This window comes from Labeo rohita, chromosome 1 (genome assembly GCF_022985175.1).
Source record: "Labeo rohita strain BAU-BD-2019 chromosome 1, IGBB_LRoh.1.0, whole genome shotgun sequence".
Lineage (NCBI taxonomy): Eukaryota > Metazoa > Chordata > Actinopteri > Cypriniformes > Cyprinidae > Labeo > Labeo rohita.
Genome location: NC_066869.1, coordinates 47288899 through 47307744, shown reverse-complemented (window position 1 = coordinate 47307744; position 18846 = coordinate 47288899). Strand labels below are relative to the sequence as shown.

At 34.0% G+C, this 18846-nt stretch overlaps 1 protein-coding gene across 3 annotated transcripts in view; it reads left to right on the top strand.

The window, feature by feature from the left end:
* Positions 1-18846, top strand: part of gpc6a (glypican 6a) — a 265587-nt gene that overhangs the window by 234205 nt on the left and 12536 nt on the right. For all 3 annotated transcript variants that reach the window (XM_051108184.1, XM_051108192.1, XM_051108199.1), the window contains one exon: positions 18366-18496. In XM_051108184.1, coding sequence (XP_050964141.1) covers positions 18366-18496 — 131 coding nt within the window. The remainder of the gene's footprint in view (positions 1-18365; positions 18497-18846) is intronic.

Below are 18846 nucleotides of genomic sequence, written 5' to 3'. Positions count from 1 at the left end.
ACATGCATTTTGCATGATCCCTCTTATTTTGGTAAAATAATGAACATTTTTAATGACTCAACTATAAATGCATATTTAATTACATATTTGCACTTGTATAAGTATACAGCATATGTAAATACAGAATTAAATCATACTAATAAATGATTCAAGTCTTAATTAATATGTGCAGTGTTGTGGCAGATGATTCAATTACTAAATAGTAATCGTATAATAATCTGACAGCTCAGTTTTGGCTGTGATTCTGATGTTTGAGGCGCAAAAAGGAAATATTATAAATTGGCATGGAAAAACAACCCTTGGCAATACTTGAGAGTTAAAAATGATATGTCACTAATTAAAGAAAAACAATTAATCATACGATATATACTGCTAATGAAGTGATGAAAAACAACTAATTATACAGTATTTTAAATGAAAGTCCCAAAGGTCAAAAAGGAAGCTTTCTGTAGTCCATCTGGCAATTTGATAAGCGAAAATGAAAAAAAGACAACAATGCATGTAAAACATTTGCGTTTTTGTATCAGAAATGCATGCAACCAGAAAGCAGGTGTTCCTAGTTTCTTTTGAGCATCATGCATATGTGTTCTTCCATGACAGCGGCAGAAACGAGACGAGGGGAACTGCTTCACGCGAGCATGTGACGGCATTGCTCAAGCAGAAGATGAGGCGTTCATTTCGGGGGCATCATGGGAGGCGATGTGTACGCTTCCTCTAGGTCTGACCCCTCTGTTCTAGCAGTCTGAGATTTTTTTTTCATGCATGAATAATATATAGCTCATAACCATGAAGCGCAAGAACCTTTGGGAAGCTCCTGAAAGCGCCCTCGTGTTGATACGCCGCAGTTATGTCATCCATCCAATTCGGCGCTTTCATATTTAACGTAGATTACAGTTTTCTAGGAATTGCTGGCACGCTGGTTGATGGATCACCGCTCCGATCTAACACACAGGGTGCGTTGTGCATTTATCATGGAAATGGATATGTCTGTAGACTCTAACTAACCCGTAAACACATTACATTCATAGCCATGTTGCATAGATAAACTGGATTTCGGAGTCCAGCTGCATGGGGAATCGCTTTATCTGGAACGTTCCTCGCAGGCTTATCGTCGTGTTCATAGTTGAGAAATTTTCAGACGGACAACCTTTTACCCAAAGCCTCTTTTTTGACACAAACAGCCCAGCAGACAATGAAACCTCAGCACGCGTAACCTTTACACAGATGCTGGAGATATTCTCAGCCAAACTCAGACTATATTCATATCCACAAAGCCTTTATGTGCAAATAACGCAACGGAGGGTTTTCCGCAAGCGGCACAGCAAATGAAACGATGAATATGATGTAGAATACAAAACGTACAGACGGAAGCAATACAGATGGATTATTGAGTTAATAGTGCACATAACTAAAACATTACTAGAGAGAGAAATGTATATGAAGATTTCATACAAAGATAATGGGCCTCATTCAGGGAATAAAAGCCATTTGTAGCAACCAAATGTCATTTATTTTCCATAAGGGTTTGTAATTTGAGGCAATATTAGTGACAGACTGTTCATGATATAAAAAAGTTGAACAGATTTCATTTTGGAGCAAATAAAAAGGCGCATGATGCTGCATGATGTTTTTTTTAAAGAAATTAATACTTTCAGGAAGAATGCGTTAAATTGTTTAAAGGTGACAGTGAAGACATTTATAATGTTACAAAAGATTTCTACTTCATATAAACACTGCTCTTTTGAGCTTTCTGTTCATCAAAGAATCCTGACAAATAAAATGCATCACAGACTAAAGGGTTTTTTTTCATGTACCTGTCAAGTTTGAGATTTTGGGCTTTTTGGTTTTTCATAAAGTGTTTTTTCAGACTAGTGGAAAGAAAACATCCAAAAGACCCTGTTATGTGTTTCTTTTATAGCTCTTTATCTATTTGTGTCAATAGATTTCAATTACAATCCATATTTTTAAAGGCCATTTTCTCAAAATGAGTTTTTTCTCCTACACTGAGCCAGAAATCTCTACTTCACACACCAAACGTTACATTTTTAATCCTGTCTATATCCTGAAGGTTTTTACAGAGGGGTTTGTTTATATATAATTTTATACTTTTATATAACATTTTACTCCCCCAAAAAACTGTACAAATATATTGTTTTCTGTCTGTTCTAAGAGTAACAAAATGAGATACCCAAAAATCCTTCTGTAAAAAACTTTTAACTCTAACATGTCAAAAGAATTAAACTAGAATTTTGAAAGTGTCTTCATTCTAAAAATGTATGCAAATTAGCAATATTTCAAATCATTTTCAAATTAGCATATTAGAATGATTTCTGTAGAATCATGTGACACTGAAGACTGGAGTAATGATGCTGAAAATCCAGCTTTGCATCAAAGGAATAAATTAAGTTTTATTATATATTTACATAGAAATGAATTATTTTAAACTGTAAAAACATTTCAGAATTTTACAGTTTTTCCTGTTTTTTTTTTTTTTTTTTTTTGATCAAATAAATGCAGCTTAGATGATCAAAACAGAATTAAAAAAAAAAAAAATGTTAATGTTACCAACCCCAAACTTTTTAACAGTGCTGTAGAAATTAATGTGAAACAACAAACAAGTTTATTTAAAAATGAAATAAATTGAATTAATACTTTTATTTGGCAAGGATGCATTAAATTGATCAAAAGTGACAGTAAAGACGTTTATAATGTTACAAAAGATTTCTGTTTCAAATGCACCAATGGATCCACTGCAGTGAATTGGTGCCGCCAGAATGAAAGTCCAAAAAGCTGATAAAAACATCACAATAATCCACAAGTAATCCACACCACTCCAGTCCATCAGTTAACGTCTTAAGTGTAAAGCTGAGTGTTTGTAAGAAACAAATCCATAATAGAAATGTTTTAACTCCAACTGTTTTCAACAATGATAATCCGAAATGTTTTTTGAGAAGCAAATCGGCATATTCAAATAATTTCTGAAGGATCATGTGACACTGAAGACTGGAGTATTGATGCTGAAAATTCACCTTTGCGTCACAGGAATAAATTACATTTTACGATATAATCAGTTCTTTTAAATTTCTATTAATATTTCAAAGTTTTACCATTTTTTCCTGTATTTTTCATTAAATAAGTGCATCTTAGGTCAGCATAAGAGACTTTAAAAAAAAAAAACATATACCAGCCCCAAACTTTTGAATAGTGCTGTACGTTAATATGAAATCAATAGGAATAATTTCTGTGTAATGTTGAAATCTTGAAGGACGCCAGTAAAAGGACCCAGTTGTTCTTTGTCTGTGTTTGTACTGCAGTGTTTAGAATAGTTTGTAATATAGCTTGTGTTTGGTTGGAATGCAAGACAGGAAAGTATAACAGATGACTATTTTAATATTAACAAAACATACATCAATCTATCATTTCACTGCTCTGGAGGGAAACAACGAATAAGTTTATTTAAAGAAGAAAAGCCCAACAGGGAGCTCAGAATTCAAATTTGGATCAAACTGTACACAGTGTTTTTAATAATGAGAGTCTTGGTGTTTAGGGCAAGACATTTCAACATAATGAATAGATCTTCTTTCTGGACTCATAATAGCGCCTCTATTGTTCTTCTGTTTATTTAAAGGGATTTCTGTGGTGTTCATGTTAATATGCTTACAGTACCCAACAAGTTTGCCAGTATGGTTGAAATTACTGGGTGTAAGTGATGCAAAGCTGAATTTTCAGCATCATTATTTTAGTCTTCAGTGCCAGCTGATGCTTCAGAAATCATTCTAATATGTTGATTTGCAGTTCAAGCAATGTTGAAAACAGTTGTGCTGCTACATATTGTGTGGAAGTGCTAAAACAAAGAGATGCTGTGTGAAGTTATGTCAAATTTATGCCCTTTTTCAAAATAATTGCTGTTGGACACATTTTTTTTCGTCTGTGTAAACACGAAAATGGATTTCTTTGACCCTTACACCACATATTTGGAGAATATGTAGTCGTGCACATCAGTTATTATCATATTAGCTGATCGAAAGACATATTTTCTACCATACAGACAGGATCTCAACCTATTTATATCTGCCTCAAGAGCCAGTCCACTTCTGTAGTCTAACAATTGAAGGAATAATTCACCCAAAAATGAGCATTTGCTGAAAATGTACTCACCCTCAAGTCATACAAGATGTAGATGAGTTTGACTCTTCATCAGATTTGGAGAAATGTAGCATTGCATCACTTGCTCACCAATGGATCCTCTGCAGTGAATGGGTGCCGTCAGAATGAGAGTCCAAACAGCTGATGAAACCATCACAATAATCCACAAACAATCGACATCACTCCAGTCCATCAGTTCACATCTTACGAAGTAAAAAGCTGCATGTTTGTAAGAAACAAATCCATTATTAAGATGCTTTTAACTCCAAAATATGAATCCATAATCCATCATATTGCTTCCTCAAGTGTAAAAGTCTAGTCTGAATTAGGAGCGAAATCTGCACGGATCAAGCACCGTTTACAAGTCAAAACAGTCCAAAACAGCTCTAAACTGGATTTTGATTTGAGAGGACAAGAAGAGATAGACTTTTTTACTGGAGGAGGCATTATTATGGACTCTTATTTTTATTTTGACCACAAGTGACTTTTTAAACATACAATACCTTAATGATGGATTCGTTTTGTACAAACATGCAGCTTTTTACTTCGTAAAATGTTCACTGATGGACTGGAGTGGTGTGGATTGTTTGTGGATTATTGTGATGTTTTTATCAGCTGTTTGGACTCATGACGGCACCCATTCGCTACAGAGGATCCATTGGTGAGCAAGTGATGCAATGCTACAAACAAACTCTTTCATTTTTGGGTTGAAAACTCCTATAAAATGTTTTAAACAACAGTGTTGAAAGCTGTAAAGAGAAACCAGATCATTTAGTCAACGCTGTGATGTTCACAACAAAGCAGTTTTCTCTTCTCACATGTGTAACGTGTTTTACTACCGAAAGTGGCTGTAATTAAAACGTACAGTTAAACTTTGAAGCTCTACGCTGATGTATGACCATCCGCAGTTTTATTTCATATAGCCTTTATTTTATTTTATTTTATTTTATTTTATTTTGTATGCATTCATTCATTTATTCATAAAATTCATACATTTATAAAATATATATTATTTTATTTATTTATCATTTTTTTTTATTTTATGTATTCATTAATGTATTTATTCATAAAATGCATATATTTGTAAAATATATATTATTTTATTTATTTATTTATTTATTTATCATTTTATTTTATTTTATATTATTTCGACCCCATCCACTAGCTGTGACATATTTGAAAATTCAATCCTGCACAAAGCTTAATGACAGATTTGTTTCTTACAAACATGCAATTTTTCACTTTACAAGATGTTAACTGATGGACTGGAGTGGTGTGGATTATTTATGGATTATTGTGATGTTTTTATCAGCTGTTTAGACTCTCATTCTGACGGCACCCATTCACTACAGAGGATCCATTGGTGAGCAAGTGATGTAATGCTACAAACAAATCTCTTTTCATTTTTGGGTGAAAAACTTCTTTAAAATGTTTTAATCAACAATGCTGAAAGCTGTAAAGCGAAACCAGATCATTTAGTCAATGCTGTGATGTTCACAACAAAGCAGTTGTTTTCTCTTCTCACATGCGTAACGTGTTTTGTTAGCGAAAAGTGGCTGTAATTAAAACGTTCAGTTTAACGTTGAAGCTCTACGCTGATATATGAGCGCCCACAGTTTATTTCATATAGCCTCTCTTTTATTTTATTTATTTATTTATTTATTTATTTATTTATTCATTATTTTATTTTATTTTATTTTATTTCATTTTCAATCCCAGCCACTAGCTGTGACATATTTGAAAATTCACTCATGCACAAAGCTTAATGACAGACTTGTTTCTAACAAACACGCAACTTTTACTTTACAAGATGTTAACTGATGGACTGGAGTGGTGTGGATTACTTATGGATTATTGTGATGTTTTTATCAGATGTTTGGATTCTCATTCTGATGGCACCCATTCACTGCAGAGGATCCATTGGTGAGCAAGTGATGTAATGCTACATTTCTCAAAACAAAATCTTTCTATTTTTGGGTGAAAAAACTCCTTAAAAGTGTTTTGATCAACAGTGTCGAAAGCTGTAAAAGGAAACCAGAACTGACGTTTACAACAAAGCAGTTGTTTTCTCTTCTGAGATGCGTAACTATTACTGTTTTGCTAGCGAAAGTGGCTGTAATTAAAACGTTCAGCTAAACGTTAAAGCTCTGCACTGATATATGAGGGTCTGCAGTGACAGGCACTAAAAAGAAAGGGGCTACATCGCTCGGAGCTCATCCTGTTGGGGTTGGCTTTCAGCTCTTGGCAGGGAACGTCAAGAAGACGGGCTGTAAAAAGCGCTGAATTAATGCGGAGGGTCGGCCTTAGTGGTGTCACTCGGTTCACTAGCGCTTTCATGAGAAAGCAGATGACTAGACGGTGCAATGTGAGGACCGTCTCATCTGGATACATGCATGTGTTTATAGAAGGGTTTTGACATTCTGATGGCAGCTTGCTAAGTCCTGCTCTTAATCGGGACGTCCACTGGTTGCTGTGCTCATGTCAGGAGTTTGTTCATAAAATCAAGAAGAGTGCCAAGAAGAAAATGGTTTCGCTGTGGGATTTTTATTTCCTAATACACCAAAAAAAAAAAAAGTAAAAACAGCAATATTGTGAAATATTATTATAATACTGAGTAACATTTTTTTTTTAGTTTAATATATTTTAAAATGTAATTTATACCTGTGATGCAAAGCCGAATTTTCAGCAGCCATTGATTGTTTGTTGAATACAAAGTTCGAAGGAACAGCATTTATTTGAAATAGAAATCTTTTGTAACATTTTAAATGTCTTTACTGTCACTTTAGATCAATTTAATGCATCATTCCTGAATAAAAGTATGCTTTTATTTTAAAAGAAAAAGTTTTGAGAAGTAATTTACATACAACAAAATGCTGATTTAAAAAATAAAAACAAAAGTCAAATTTAAATGGTGTATTTATTCAATAATGATGTGTATATTATTATTATTATTATTATTATTATTAAAGCTTAAACTTATAATTTTCTGTTTTTGAAGAGCTAAAATGATTAAAACTACATTTAAAACCTAAAAATCTTCAAATATAATAAATAAAAACTAATAAAAATGACAACACACCGAAATACAAAAAACTAAAATGAAAACAGAAAATTAAAATCTATTTTAAAATATTAAACAAATTATAGTATGATAACACATTTCCTGTGTTTTATTTTATTTATTTGTTTTATTTTATTTTATTTTATTTTATTTTATTTTATTTTAGCCACTGGTTGCAACATATTTGAAAATTCAACCATGCACAAAGCTTGTTTCTATTATTTATTTATTTACTTCATGCCTATGATATTACACAAAATATTAATTAGACAATGTGTAAGTCAGGTTAAGGCCTTAAAAGTTGTTTTTGTACAGAATTGAATTGTCAGTGTATCATTATCAGTCACTTGAAACATAAAATTAGTCTTTATAATGAGGCAATTGTTTTTCTAGCACAAGTAGCTGATGCATATTAAAGCAATTGCTCTTTGTAATTATGAATAGCATTTTAAAATGAATATGAATGTATATTGGGAAATAATTGTATTATTATTATTATTATTATTATTATACAAATACATCAAAAAACAGTTGGTGTAGATATGTTCACTCAAATTGCTAGTAATTTTCACAAAAAATTGCAGGTATCACTTTAAATGTAAAATTTTGAAGTAGAAGTAAAGCATACTTCAGTAATCTTATTTGCAACTTTTTTTTTTTTTTTTTTTTTTTTTTTTTACAGTGCTTGATTTTAATAAATCTATCTAATGGACAAAACCAGTGCTAAAATCCAGTTTAAAATGATTTCAGATGGCATTTATCATGTCACACTGCAGAACATGTCAAGTATTTCATGTCAAAACCCACATGCAAGCTCACTCAATTGGAGTCCAATTGATTTCTAATGAGCATAAATCATAACTCAGGTTTTTAATCAGTCAAATATCGTCTCGGACGAAATGCCACTCGCATGCTGTTTGTGTACAGAACGCCAGGGGACGTGTTCCTGACTGCGAATGACACAAACAGTGAAACACCATGCTGCGTAATCCCCCGTCCAATTAGCCAAATCTACTCCACACGTCTAATCTACAGCAGCATGAGATGCCGCATTAACACCACGCCGCTTCTTCCCGTAGGGAGGAAGGAGTGCGAGAACAAGTAGTCCTAATGAGGAGCTCTGACCTATACGAGCCTCAGATCTTCACACGGCTCGGCCCGCTGACGCTGTTCTGAGGGGTCGTGGAGGGCCCCCGATCTTCACAAGGAATGCTTTAAGGGACGTGACTCACCAGCCATTTGATCAGACGCTAAGAAGGGTCACCGAAGCCGGCCCCACATGAAGCGGCGAGGGCGCATTTGGTATGCGGAGCCGAGAGCGAGACGCTTGCATGACTGGTTCAACTGGCATTTGACATCACTTCCAAGATCTCGGGCTTCGGGGAAGGGTGAACTGTAGACACAAGAGACGAGGCTGTAAACTTGGTTTTCACTGTTACAGAAGTCGGCAGTGCCTTTGAACTGTTGGAAATGCTTAGTTAGGGTCAGCTCGTGAAAAACACTGTTTGAAAGCCGTTTTACTTGTGACGTGTGATGTATTTTCAAGTGAAAACGGATGTTGAATGAGTAAAAATGTAGGATGGGATTGTCATTTGAATCTTTTGTTACATTATTTAAAGAATAAAAGTATCAGTAAAAAAAGCGTTACTGACCCAGTACAAAATCTAAATTATATTACATTTAAATCACATTTAGATTTTGCCGTTAAGTACAAAATATATAAGGACCCATAAAAGCCTTTATAAAAGGTTTACTGATGTTCCTGGGTTTTTTTTTATAATGAGGAATTTTTGAAAATTATTTTTGATTTTTATTTATTTATTTATTTATTTATTTATTTATTTATATTATTTTTTTTAATTATTTTTTTCCAAGTAAAAATGCAAATTAAATGACTAAAAATGTAGGGTGATACATCATTTTAGCTGTCTGCGTTGCTGCATATTTTTTGTCTTGTTTTTTTTTTTTTTTTTTTTTTTAATAACCATGCCTTAACATCATTAAAGCAAGATAAATGTTAAACCTTGTTCAATATAATTAGATTTATGCTTAAAAAAAAAGAAGGGAAAAAAGCAATTATATCTTAATGCATATATACAGCATTAGAGACCTATTCCTATTTTAATCTTTAAATAATAAATTAAATAATGTGCATTAGCATGCCACAGCAAAAGAGAAAACATCAAATCTTTTTTTAGGTAAAAATGGATATTAAATGAGTAAAATTTTAATCTTTTGTTACATAATAAATACCTTTATGGCCACTGTTGATGCATCCTTGCATAACAAAAGCATCAATTTATTAAACAAAAAACAAAACAAAACCATAAAGAGTGATTTGTGAAAATTTAGATTTATTTATGTATTTGTTTATTTATTTTTGTGCATTAAACCATCATGAAACACTGTACTTGTGATGTGTTTCCAAGTGAAAATGTAAATTAAATGACTAAAAATGTAGGGTGATACATCATTTTAGCTGTTTGCTTTGACAAAAATAATTTTCTTAATCAATGTTTTTGTCTTGTTTTTTTACTAAATATACATACGCATCCTTTCAGCAAGAAACATGTTAAACCTTACTCAAAAATAACCTTACAGCAAAATATAAAATTGTTTTCAAGTGAAAACGGATATTAAATGAGTTCAAATGTAGGTTGTAGGTGCATTTTAAATCTTTTGTTATATTATAAATGCCTTTATGGTTATTTTTTGGTGCATTTAATGAAGAAAAAAAGACAAAATCTAAATTACATTTAGATATTGCCATTAAGTACAAAATATGTAAGGACCCATAAAAGCCTTAAATGGTTTATTGATGTGCCTGGGTTTTTGGAAAATCATTTGAGATTGAGTTTTTTTTTTTGTTTTTTTTGTGCGTTGTACCATCATGAAATATTGTACTTGCAATGTGTTTCCAAGTGAAAATGTCAGTTACATTTACATTTACAGTAAAATTGTTGGGAGATGCATAATTTTAGCTGTCTGCATTGCCAAAAATAATTTTCTTAATCAGCGTTTTTTGTCTTGTTTTTTAATAAATATACATAAGCATCCTTAAAGCAAGAAACATGTTAAACCTTACTCAATATAATTAGATTTATGCATAAAAAAGAAAGAAAAGGCAATATTTTAAGGCAAATAAACATCTCTCAAGACATATTCCTATTTCGAATAACATAAATAACAACCAGAACTTATGTAACGTATTATGAAACACAAAGTTTTTTTTTTTTAATTATAAATGAAGGTGACTTTAAAGAATAAAATGAAATACTGTGCATTTGCATGCCACAGCAAAAGAGAAAATACAAAATCATACTGACAGTAAAAATAACATCAGAAAATATCTTGTGCATTTTATTGCACTGAAATCATGAGAACGGTCCTTCAGCATAGCAATCATTTCAAAAGGATCTTTTGTTTGCTATGATTATTGCATGCCCTTTGCAGTCTTCAGCATAATGAATTTTCTTGTTATTCTAGTCATGCAGTCTTTAACGTATCATTACATAGGCATGGGCCTCATAGCGTAGGGAAAGAAAAACTCAGCTGGGAATAAAATCATTATAAATTGGGGACATGTCATCTCCTAAACTTTCTAATAGAGGGCAGTTGCAGGGGAATTTTGAAGGTTGGAAGTCGCATGTAGACCTGGCCAGCAATGATGGGTCCTGCTTGTATTCCCCTGCGAGCCGGAGAACTATCAGGTCTAAATGGTGCCGAGCACATTTAGTACCACAATGATGGATTGTACCCACCAAACATTTCCTCCTATTTTAAGTGAAAAGGAGTCCAGAGGCTAAACTCCACCGGTATGCTGTTACAGGCACATTTATATCCATTTGATAGAAAACGGACAGGGCTGACCCTCTATTCTTATGACATATGTTCAAAAACATAAAATAGCAAAGCTGCACCAGTTGAAGTGATATAGCCAGAGAGCCTGCCATTATTTTAAACAGACGACATATTAAGAAATTGTATGCATATTGGAAATTGGGACTAATAGAAATATATATATATATATATATATATATATATATATATATATATATATATATTAGTTGTTGTATTCTTAATAATAAAACTAAATATTTAATAAACATTGCTATTTTTTTTTTTTATTACTAATTAAAAATTACTAATATCCATGCTATTGTGGTGTGTGTACATTGCTATATTTATTTTATTTTATTTTATTTTATACAAATGCAATAAACCATTGAAGGCCAAATAGCAGGGTTTTTATACCATGGATTTGGGCATTCTCCTTGGTTTTACCATGGTACAGAATAACTCTAATTTCAATAGAAATTAGGACACATAGAAATTGGGAAATATATATGTTGTTGTTGTATTCTTAATAATAAAACTAAATATTTATTAAACATAGCTGTCTTTATTTAATTTAATTTTAATTTATTTAATTATTTAATTTAATTTAATTTAATTTTATCTATATAATAAACCACTGAAGGCTGAACGTTAGTGATTTTATCATGGGGTTTGGGCATCCGGCTTTGTTTACCATGGTAAAAAATGACTTATATCCATATATATATATATATATACATATGGTAAAACAAAGGAGAATGCCCAAAACAAATGGTAAAAAACTTTACCGTTTGGCCTCCAGTAGTTTATTGCATTTGTATAAAAAAAAAATCTATGTTACATTGCTGTATTTTTATTTTATTTTATTTTATTTTATTTTATAAACCACTGCAGGCTGGACAGTAGTGATTTTATTTTTGGTTTTGGCCATCCGATTTTGTTTACCTTGGTAAAAAATGACTAATATCCAAGCTCTTGTGGTGTGTGTGTGTGTGTGTGTGTGTGTGTGTGTGTATATATGTTTGTTTTTTTGTTTTTTTTTCGGCAATAAACCACTAGAGGCCAAACGGTAATATTTTTTTACCATTTGTTTTTGACATTCTCCTTTGTTTTACCATGGTAAAAAAATCACTGTAACATGTATGCTCTTGTGGTTTAGTAATTAAATTCCTATTTTGTTTTACTAAAATTTTTGAAAATTAGATACTTTGAAAAAAGTTCAAGCTTTCTCTACCAAACCAGCTAATTTTGCTTTACCAAAAAACAGACTTGTAGTTGCATTAATTAAACTACATTACAAGAAAAATAAATCAATTTATGGCTTTTTCCTCCGCTCTGTCTAGATTCTGCAATACTTTCGGGTGTTTTTGAACCGGCGCAGTAATTACAGTGACACATTCACAGAAAATAAGGATGCTTTTCCACAGATAACACAATGACGTCTCAGCTGTTGTTTTCTAGACTGAGACGCCTGTTACAGAAATGCTTTCTAAATGAGTGCTACGAATGAATAATATACTTTTTGACTGCAAATCAATTTACTCACCCTCAAGTCATTCCAAACCTGTATGACTTGATTTTTTCCCATAAGAGATAAAAGCAAATGGGTTTGGAATGACATGTGGGTGACTAATATTTCATTTGAAGCTTTGAACTATTGGTTTAAAGGCGTCTAATGCTTTAGCCCAGAACATCGCGTCATCGGGGAGCTGCAGATTTGCCGGTAACCCACGTGTCGAGCCGTGGCACATGTAGGGAATGATGGCCAGCGTTCGGACTCTGCTGTCTGGCTGTTGTCGAGCTCGGGCGCGCGTTGAGCAATGAGGCCCAAGCGAATAACAGCTCTGCCCTTAACTCATCCCTTCTGGCAGGCCTGTGTGCTAATGATCTGTGTGGCCAAACGGTTAGACGATCCGCAGCCTGTCCCAGCGCGCAACGCTTGCCCAATATACAGCCACTCACTTACCGCTAACATAAGGCTTCTCTTAATACACAGCATGTATTTTAATACACCTTTGAAACATGAGTTGGTTTATTTATTTATATGCACGCTCTTGGCACGCTCTCTACTGTCTGGGGAGTCTTTCTATCTCTCTCTCTCTCTCTCTCAGAGGTGCAGCAGCATCTAGCGGTCTTGCTGGAAAGAAATGTTTACGTGAATGAAATGTATTTTTCTCACCTTTGCCTTTGTGGTGTTTATGCAGCGTCTTGCAAAAAGGTAGCTGCTGAGTGGGTCTTTATCTCAAATCTGTTGTGCAAATCAGAATGCTTAGATTTTGTTCTGGGCACATGCAAATAAAAAAAAGCATTTTTTATTTAGTGCATGCATTCACGAAACACAACAAATGTCTGTGTAAATGTATCATAATGCATGAATTGAAACCTAAAGAATGTAATGAAGTATTGCAAGAATTGCAGGTTGCATTGATTTACGCAATGTCACAATTTTATGGTTTTACGATTAACAATGCAGCTTACGCAGAATGCAGCAATTTATGTGATTTTTTATGTGAACTATGCTAATATAATTAGTCTTAAGGCCCTTGACATACAAAGATAAAGATATGTTTTTAAAAAATAGATCATAACGATAAAGGCATAGAGGAGCAATATAGTTGAAATCCTGCTTTTTTGTCTGCTGAATGACAATAAAAACATAAACAGCCAATCAGAATCCATCCTGCTTCAACGAGCTAGAGCATTTAAAGCAACAGCCGACAAAACTAGTAATAAAAAGAACAGCCAGTTTATGCAATGAAGTATTAAAACGTTTGACGTAATTTTGCAGAAATTGACGTTTGTAGAAGAATCGTTATTTCAACAATTTACACAGAAATTTATTTTAGTTGTTCTTCATGCACTTAATTTACAGTTTATACAGTTTGTAAAAAAAAATCTTTTTTTTCTTTGTTTCGTCACTCTTTTTTTACAAAATAGTTAAATAGTCTTATTTATTTTTACTACAAAATGTTTAATTATTACTAATTTAAGAGAACCGTCTATTCTGTCATTTCGCTTTACTCCTTTGTTTTTGACTTTGCTGTGGTTCCCATAGCTAATATTTAGTAATAAGAAAGTGTTTATTTGTTGCTTAAGGTTAATCTAATCCCACATGTACCAAATCTAACAAAAACATCACATCTCAGCTACTTTTCCTGTACGTTTCGCTGTTTTGTGTTTATCTTTACACCCTCCTAGAGCATCCATGCTAAGGTGTTAATATCAGCATCCAGCCTAACAGCTTATGAATGCTAACCAAACGCACGGTGTGAAACCGCTCCAGATCTCTGCAGCCCGTGCTCGCGGATTAGCACTTCAAAAAGGGCAAAGCGGTCTCCAACTCTGACACGCCGTCAATGCGCATTCTTTAATGTCGTGCCTCTGGCTGTTGCTGTTGACTCGGCAGATAACCTCGCCGTCATTTAGCGCAGCTTATTTCTGCAGAACGTGACATCCGGCACCTTTTAATCCCGTTATATCATTATTATATGTCAGAAACCTAATATACTCGCATGATGACACATACAGGATGTGTACAGGTTTCCTGTGCCGACAAGAATTAATGTCATTTTGCATGAGGTATTTATGGTGTGTATACAGGTCTAATATCAGAAAATAACTCCAAAAACAACCCCACGTCAAGGATCAAAGCTGGATTCAACCTAATGCCTTTCCTTGGCAAGTATCATCTTATTTTCCAGTAAAAAAAAAATGTAAGCATGCAGGATCAATTTACTTGAATTTACTTAACCCCTAACACGAGTCACATGACACTGTTTCCTACGATTTATGTGGCATATACAGTATCTTCCATCAGATCAGTCAGAACCCTGCACTGATAAGCATCAGTCTGTTTGCTTTCTGGAGTGCAGTGCACTTCATTAATAAAATCAATCTGTACACGTCTGATGCTCTGGGCTCAGATCTGGTGATGTACCAGAAGGCAAGATTTTATCGATGACTCTGTAGTGTCTCGGCACGAGCTAATTTTCTCTCGCTCAAAAGGCAGTAAGAGTATAATGCAGATAAATAATAGAGTGCACCTTTGGTTCAGTGAAGACCGCCTGTACCTGGAAGGTACACCTCATGCAAAGTGGAATATACAAGTATATTACTGACTGAAACCCTTGATAGGAATCTTTTCAAGGAGTCTGTTCAACTAGACTTTACTAGCTACATAGAATGGATGAGATTAGCGGTTCTTTTCTGTCAAAAACCTGCGCCATGATGCTCTGCATGGCGATTTGATCGTACTTTTTGTATTTGTTTTGTTTTATGGACCATCTGGGAAAAATTTAAAATTATTTAGTCTCTTCATTAAGCCATATGATTTGAAGAATCATTTATGTCTTCAACACAAAAACTGCGAATGAGTTATGAAACGAACTGACTGTATTATTCTATTGATGTGACACAAGAAAGAGTGTTTGTATACAGCAATAAGTTGAGTAACTTACAGTTTTTGACACAATATTGTTGTGTATCTCCTAACAAGATGCAGTACGTCTTGTTCCTGAACGATTCAGCATTTTTTGATTCGATTGAATGAATGATTCAGTGGCTCACACATAAAGACAGCTATTTGTTTGGTCTCCAAGTGAATCCATACTCATGAATGCTTCAGTTCAGTTCATGCTTTAGTCGGACACTCATATGCTTTGTTCCTGAATGGATCAGTGATTTGAATGGAACGATTCAATGACCAATTCAGTGACTCACTCATAACGACAGCCAGATGTTTTATCCCTGTGAATCAATGTTCATGAACGCTTCAGTTCATAGGTTAAAAAGATGCTTCAGTCATTCGCAGGCTTTGTTCCTGAATGAATCAGTGTTTGGAATGAATCATTTGAATGAACAATTCAATGACTCACTCATAACGACAGCCAGTTGTTTCATCCCTGTAAATCTGTGTTTGTAAATGCAAAAGTTCATTGGTTAAGCAAATGCTTCAGGCCCCACCTGCCTTGTTCTTGAATGAATCAATATTTTGAATGAATTAATTGAATGAACAACTCAATGACTCACTCATAAAGACAGCGATTTGTTTTGTCGCTAAGTAAATCCATGCTCATGAATACTTCAGTTAGTAGGTTAAACGAATGCTTCAGACATTCACCTGCTTTGTTGCTGAATGAATCAGTGTTTTGAATGAATCAATTGAATGAACGATTCAATGACTCACTCATAATCCCAGCTAGCTGTTTTATCCCTGAGTGAATCCATGCTCATGAATGCTTCCGTTCATAGGTTAAGCGAATGCTTCAGTCGTTTTGAATGAATCGATTGAATAAACGACTCGTAAAGACAGCCATTTGTTTTGTTGCTGAGTGAATCCATGCACATTAATGCTTGAGTTCATAGGTTAGGGAAACCTTCAGTCAGTGAATCAGTGTTTTGAATGAATCGATTGAATGAACAATTCAGTAACTCACACATAACGGTAGTCATTTGTTTTAACCCTGTGAATCTGTTCTTTGTTCCTGCAACTGCTTTTTGTTTCTGCATGAATCAGTGTTTTGAATGAATCGATTAGATGAATGATTCAAAGACTCATAATGACGGTCAGTCGTTTTATCCCTGTGAATCCGCGTTCGTGAATGTTTCAGTTCATCACTTAAGTGAATACTTCAGTCAGATACTCACATGCTCTTTTCTTGAATGAATCAGTGTTTTGAATGAATCAATTGAATGAACAATCCAATGGCTCAGTCATAACGACACCCAGTTGTTATCGCTGTGAATCCATGTTTGTGAATGCTTCAGGACATCGCTTTTGTGAATCCTTTAGTCAGATATGCTTCGTTCCTGAGGTAATTAGTGTTTTGAATGAATCAACTGAATGAACGATTCAGTGAGTCATTCATAAAGGGAGCCATTGCTTCAGTCAGTCACTCATCCGCTTTATTCTGTAATGAATCAATGTTTTAAATTAAATGGTTGAGTGAATGATTCAAGTTTAACTCACTCATAACAATAAAATAGTTGTTTTGTCCCTGAGAATCTTTGTTTGCGAATGCGTCAGTTAATCTGTTAAGTGTACGTGCCAGTCAGACACTCACATGCTTTGTTACTGAATGAATCACTTGAATGAACGATTAAATAAGTCACTCATAACAACTGCCATTTTTCGTTTTAATCCCTGTGAATCAGTGTTTGTGAATGCTTCAGTTGATCAGTTAAGTGAATGCTTTAGTCAGATACACACATGCTGTGTTCTTGAGTGATCAGTTGAATCAATTGAATGATCGATTCAATGAGTTACTCATTAAGGCAGCCAGTTGTTTTGTTCCTGTGCAATGAGTTTTTGAACAAATCAGTTATAGTGAATGTTTCAGTCAGTATACATGCTTTATTCTGTTATGAATCAACGTTTTAAACTTGATTGAGTGAATGATTCAACTACTTCACTGAAGAAAGCAATATTATGGATAGAGGACATATTTTATCCACAAGCAACAGTTTGAAGTTAAATATGTCTTAATGATTTATTTGTTTCTTACAAACACACAGCTTTCTTACTTTGTTCCATAATTAATCAATGTTTTAAACGAATTGGTTGAGTGAATAATTCAATGATTTTTTTGTTTGTGTTTTGAGTGAATCACTTGAATGAATGAGTCACTGATACACTCATATTTGGTCCCTTGTCGCCACTTACTGGTGCAACGATGTAGAAAAAATCACTGAAAAGACTCCAAAGTGATGCAACTAACCATTGTATAGTTATAATTTGTTTGTTGTTTAAATCGTTATCCCAATTTGAAGTACTAGTAATAGTGATGCTTGCCCTAACAAGCACTGCTAGCCAGTAGATGTCTACAGAGTTGAAGAACAGCAACCGTTTAATAAGGCATGTTATGAGTGAAACAGACAACCAGTGACACGTCTAACAATGGACTAGACATTTATAGGCAATTTCGACAGATAAATCTTGGCATAATGCCTGCAAACAAGTCCAATTTCTAAACCTCTCACTGCTCCATGGTGGGTTGAGAAGAGATTCCAGCGATCCCATTCAGTCACTTTCAGAAAATCCGTCCTTCTGGTTGGTACAGAAAATACCAGAACAGCTTAGAGGAGGATTAGACTTGCACCTGGTCCCCAATGAATTATCTAACAGTGTTAAAACTGAAAAAGTGAACTGTGCGGCGAGCCAGAATGAGATTTCCATGCAAATTGTTGGCCTCATCTTCCTCCTCCTTTATAATAATCCCGACTCAATCCGTCCCTCAGTTCGAAATGTGCCTAAATCTTCATTCTCTCCGAGTATTTTAGTGTTGTTGCGTATGCTAAACTGACTCTCTGTGCATAATTCCAGGTGATCGACATTAAGGAGAAGCTGAAGGAGTCGAAGAAATTCTGGTCGTCGCTGCCAGACAGCATCTGTGCAGAGGACGAAGTGACTGACCCAGATGAGGAGCAGTGCTGGAACAGTCACACGAAGGGAAGGTACGACGGTCACCTTCAGACACAGATTCCCTTGAGTCGCATTGCAGATTGTTGTGCTTCAATGACACCTTCCGTGGTAATTGTTTTAGCGATAATAGGTCATAGGAAAATACAAAACGCGCTGTTGGCACAATGCAAGGTTGCTGTTTGTCCAAGAAAAAACATTAGCCAATTTTTTTGGTTACCTAAAAAATAATAATAATAATAATAATAATAATAATTGAATACAACTGTGTAAATTTTGTATTATTCACTGGCAAAATAAAAATAAATAAATAAATAAATAAATAAAATAAAATAAAATAAAATAAAATAAAATAAAATAAAATAAGAATTTCTGAAAATTTTGG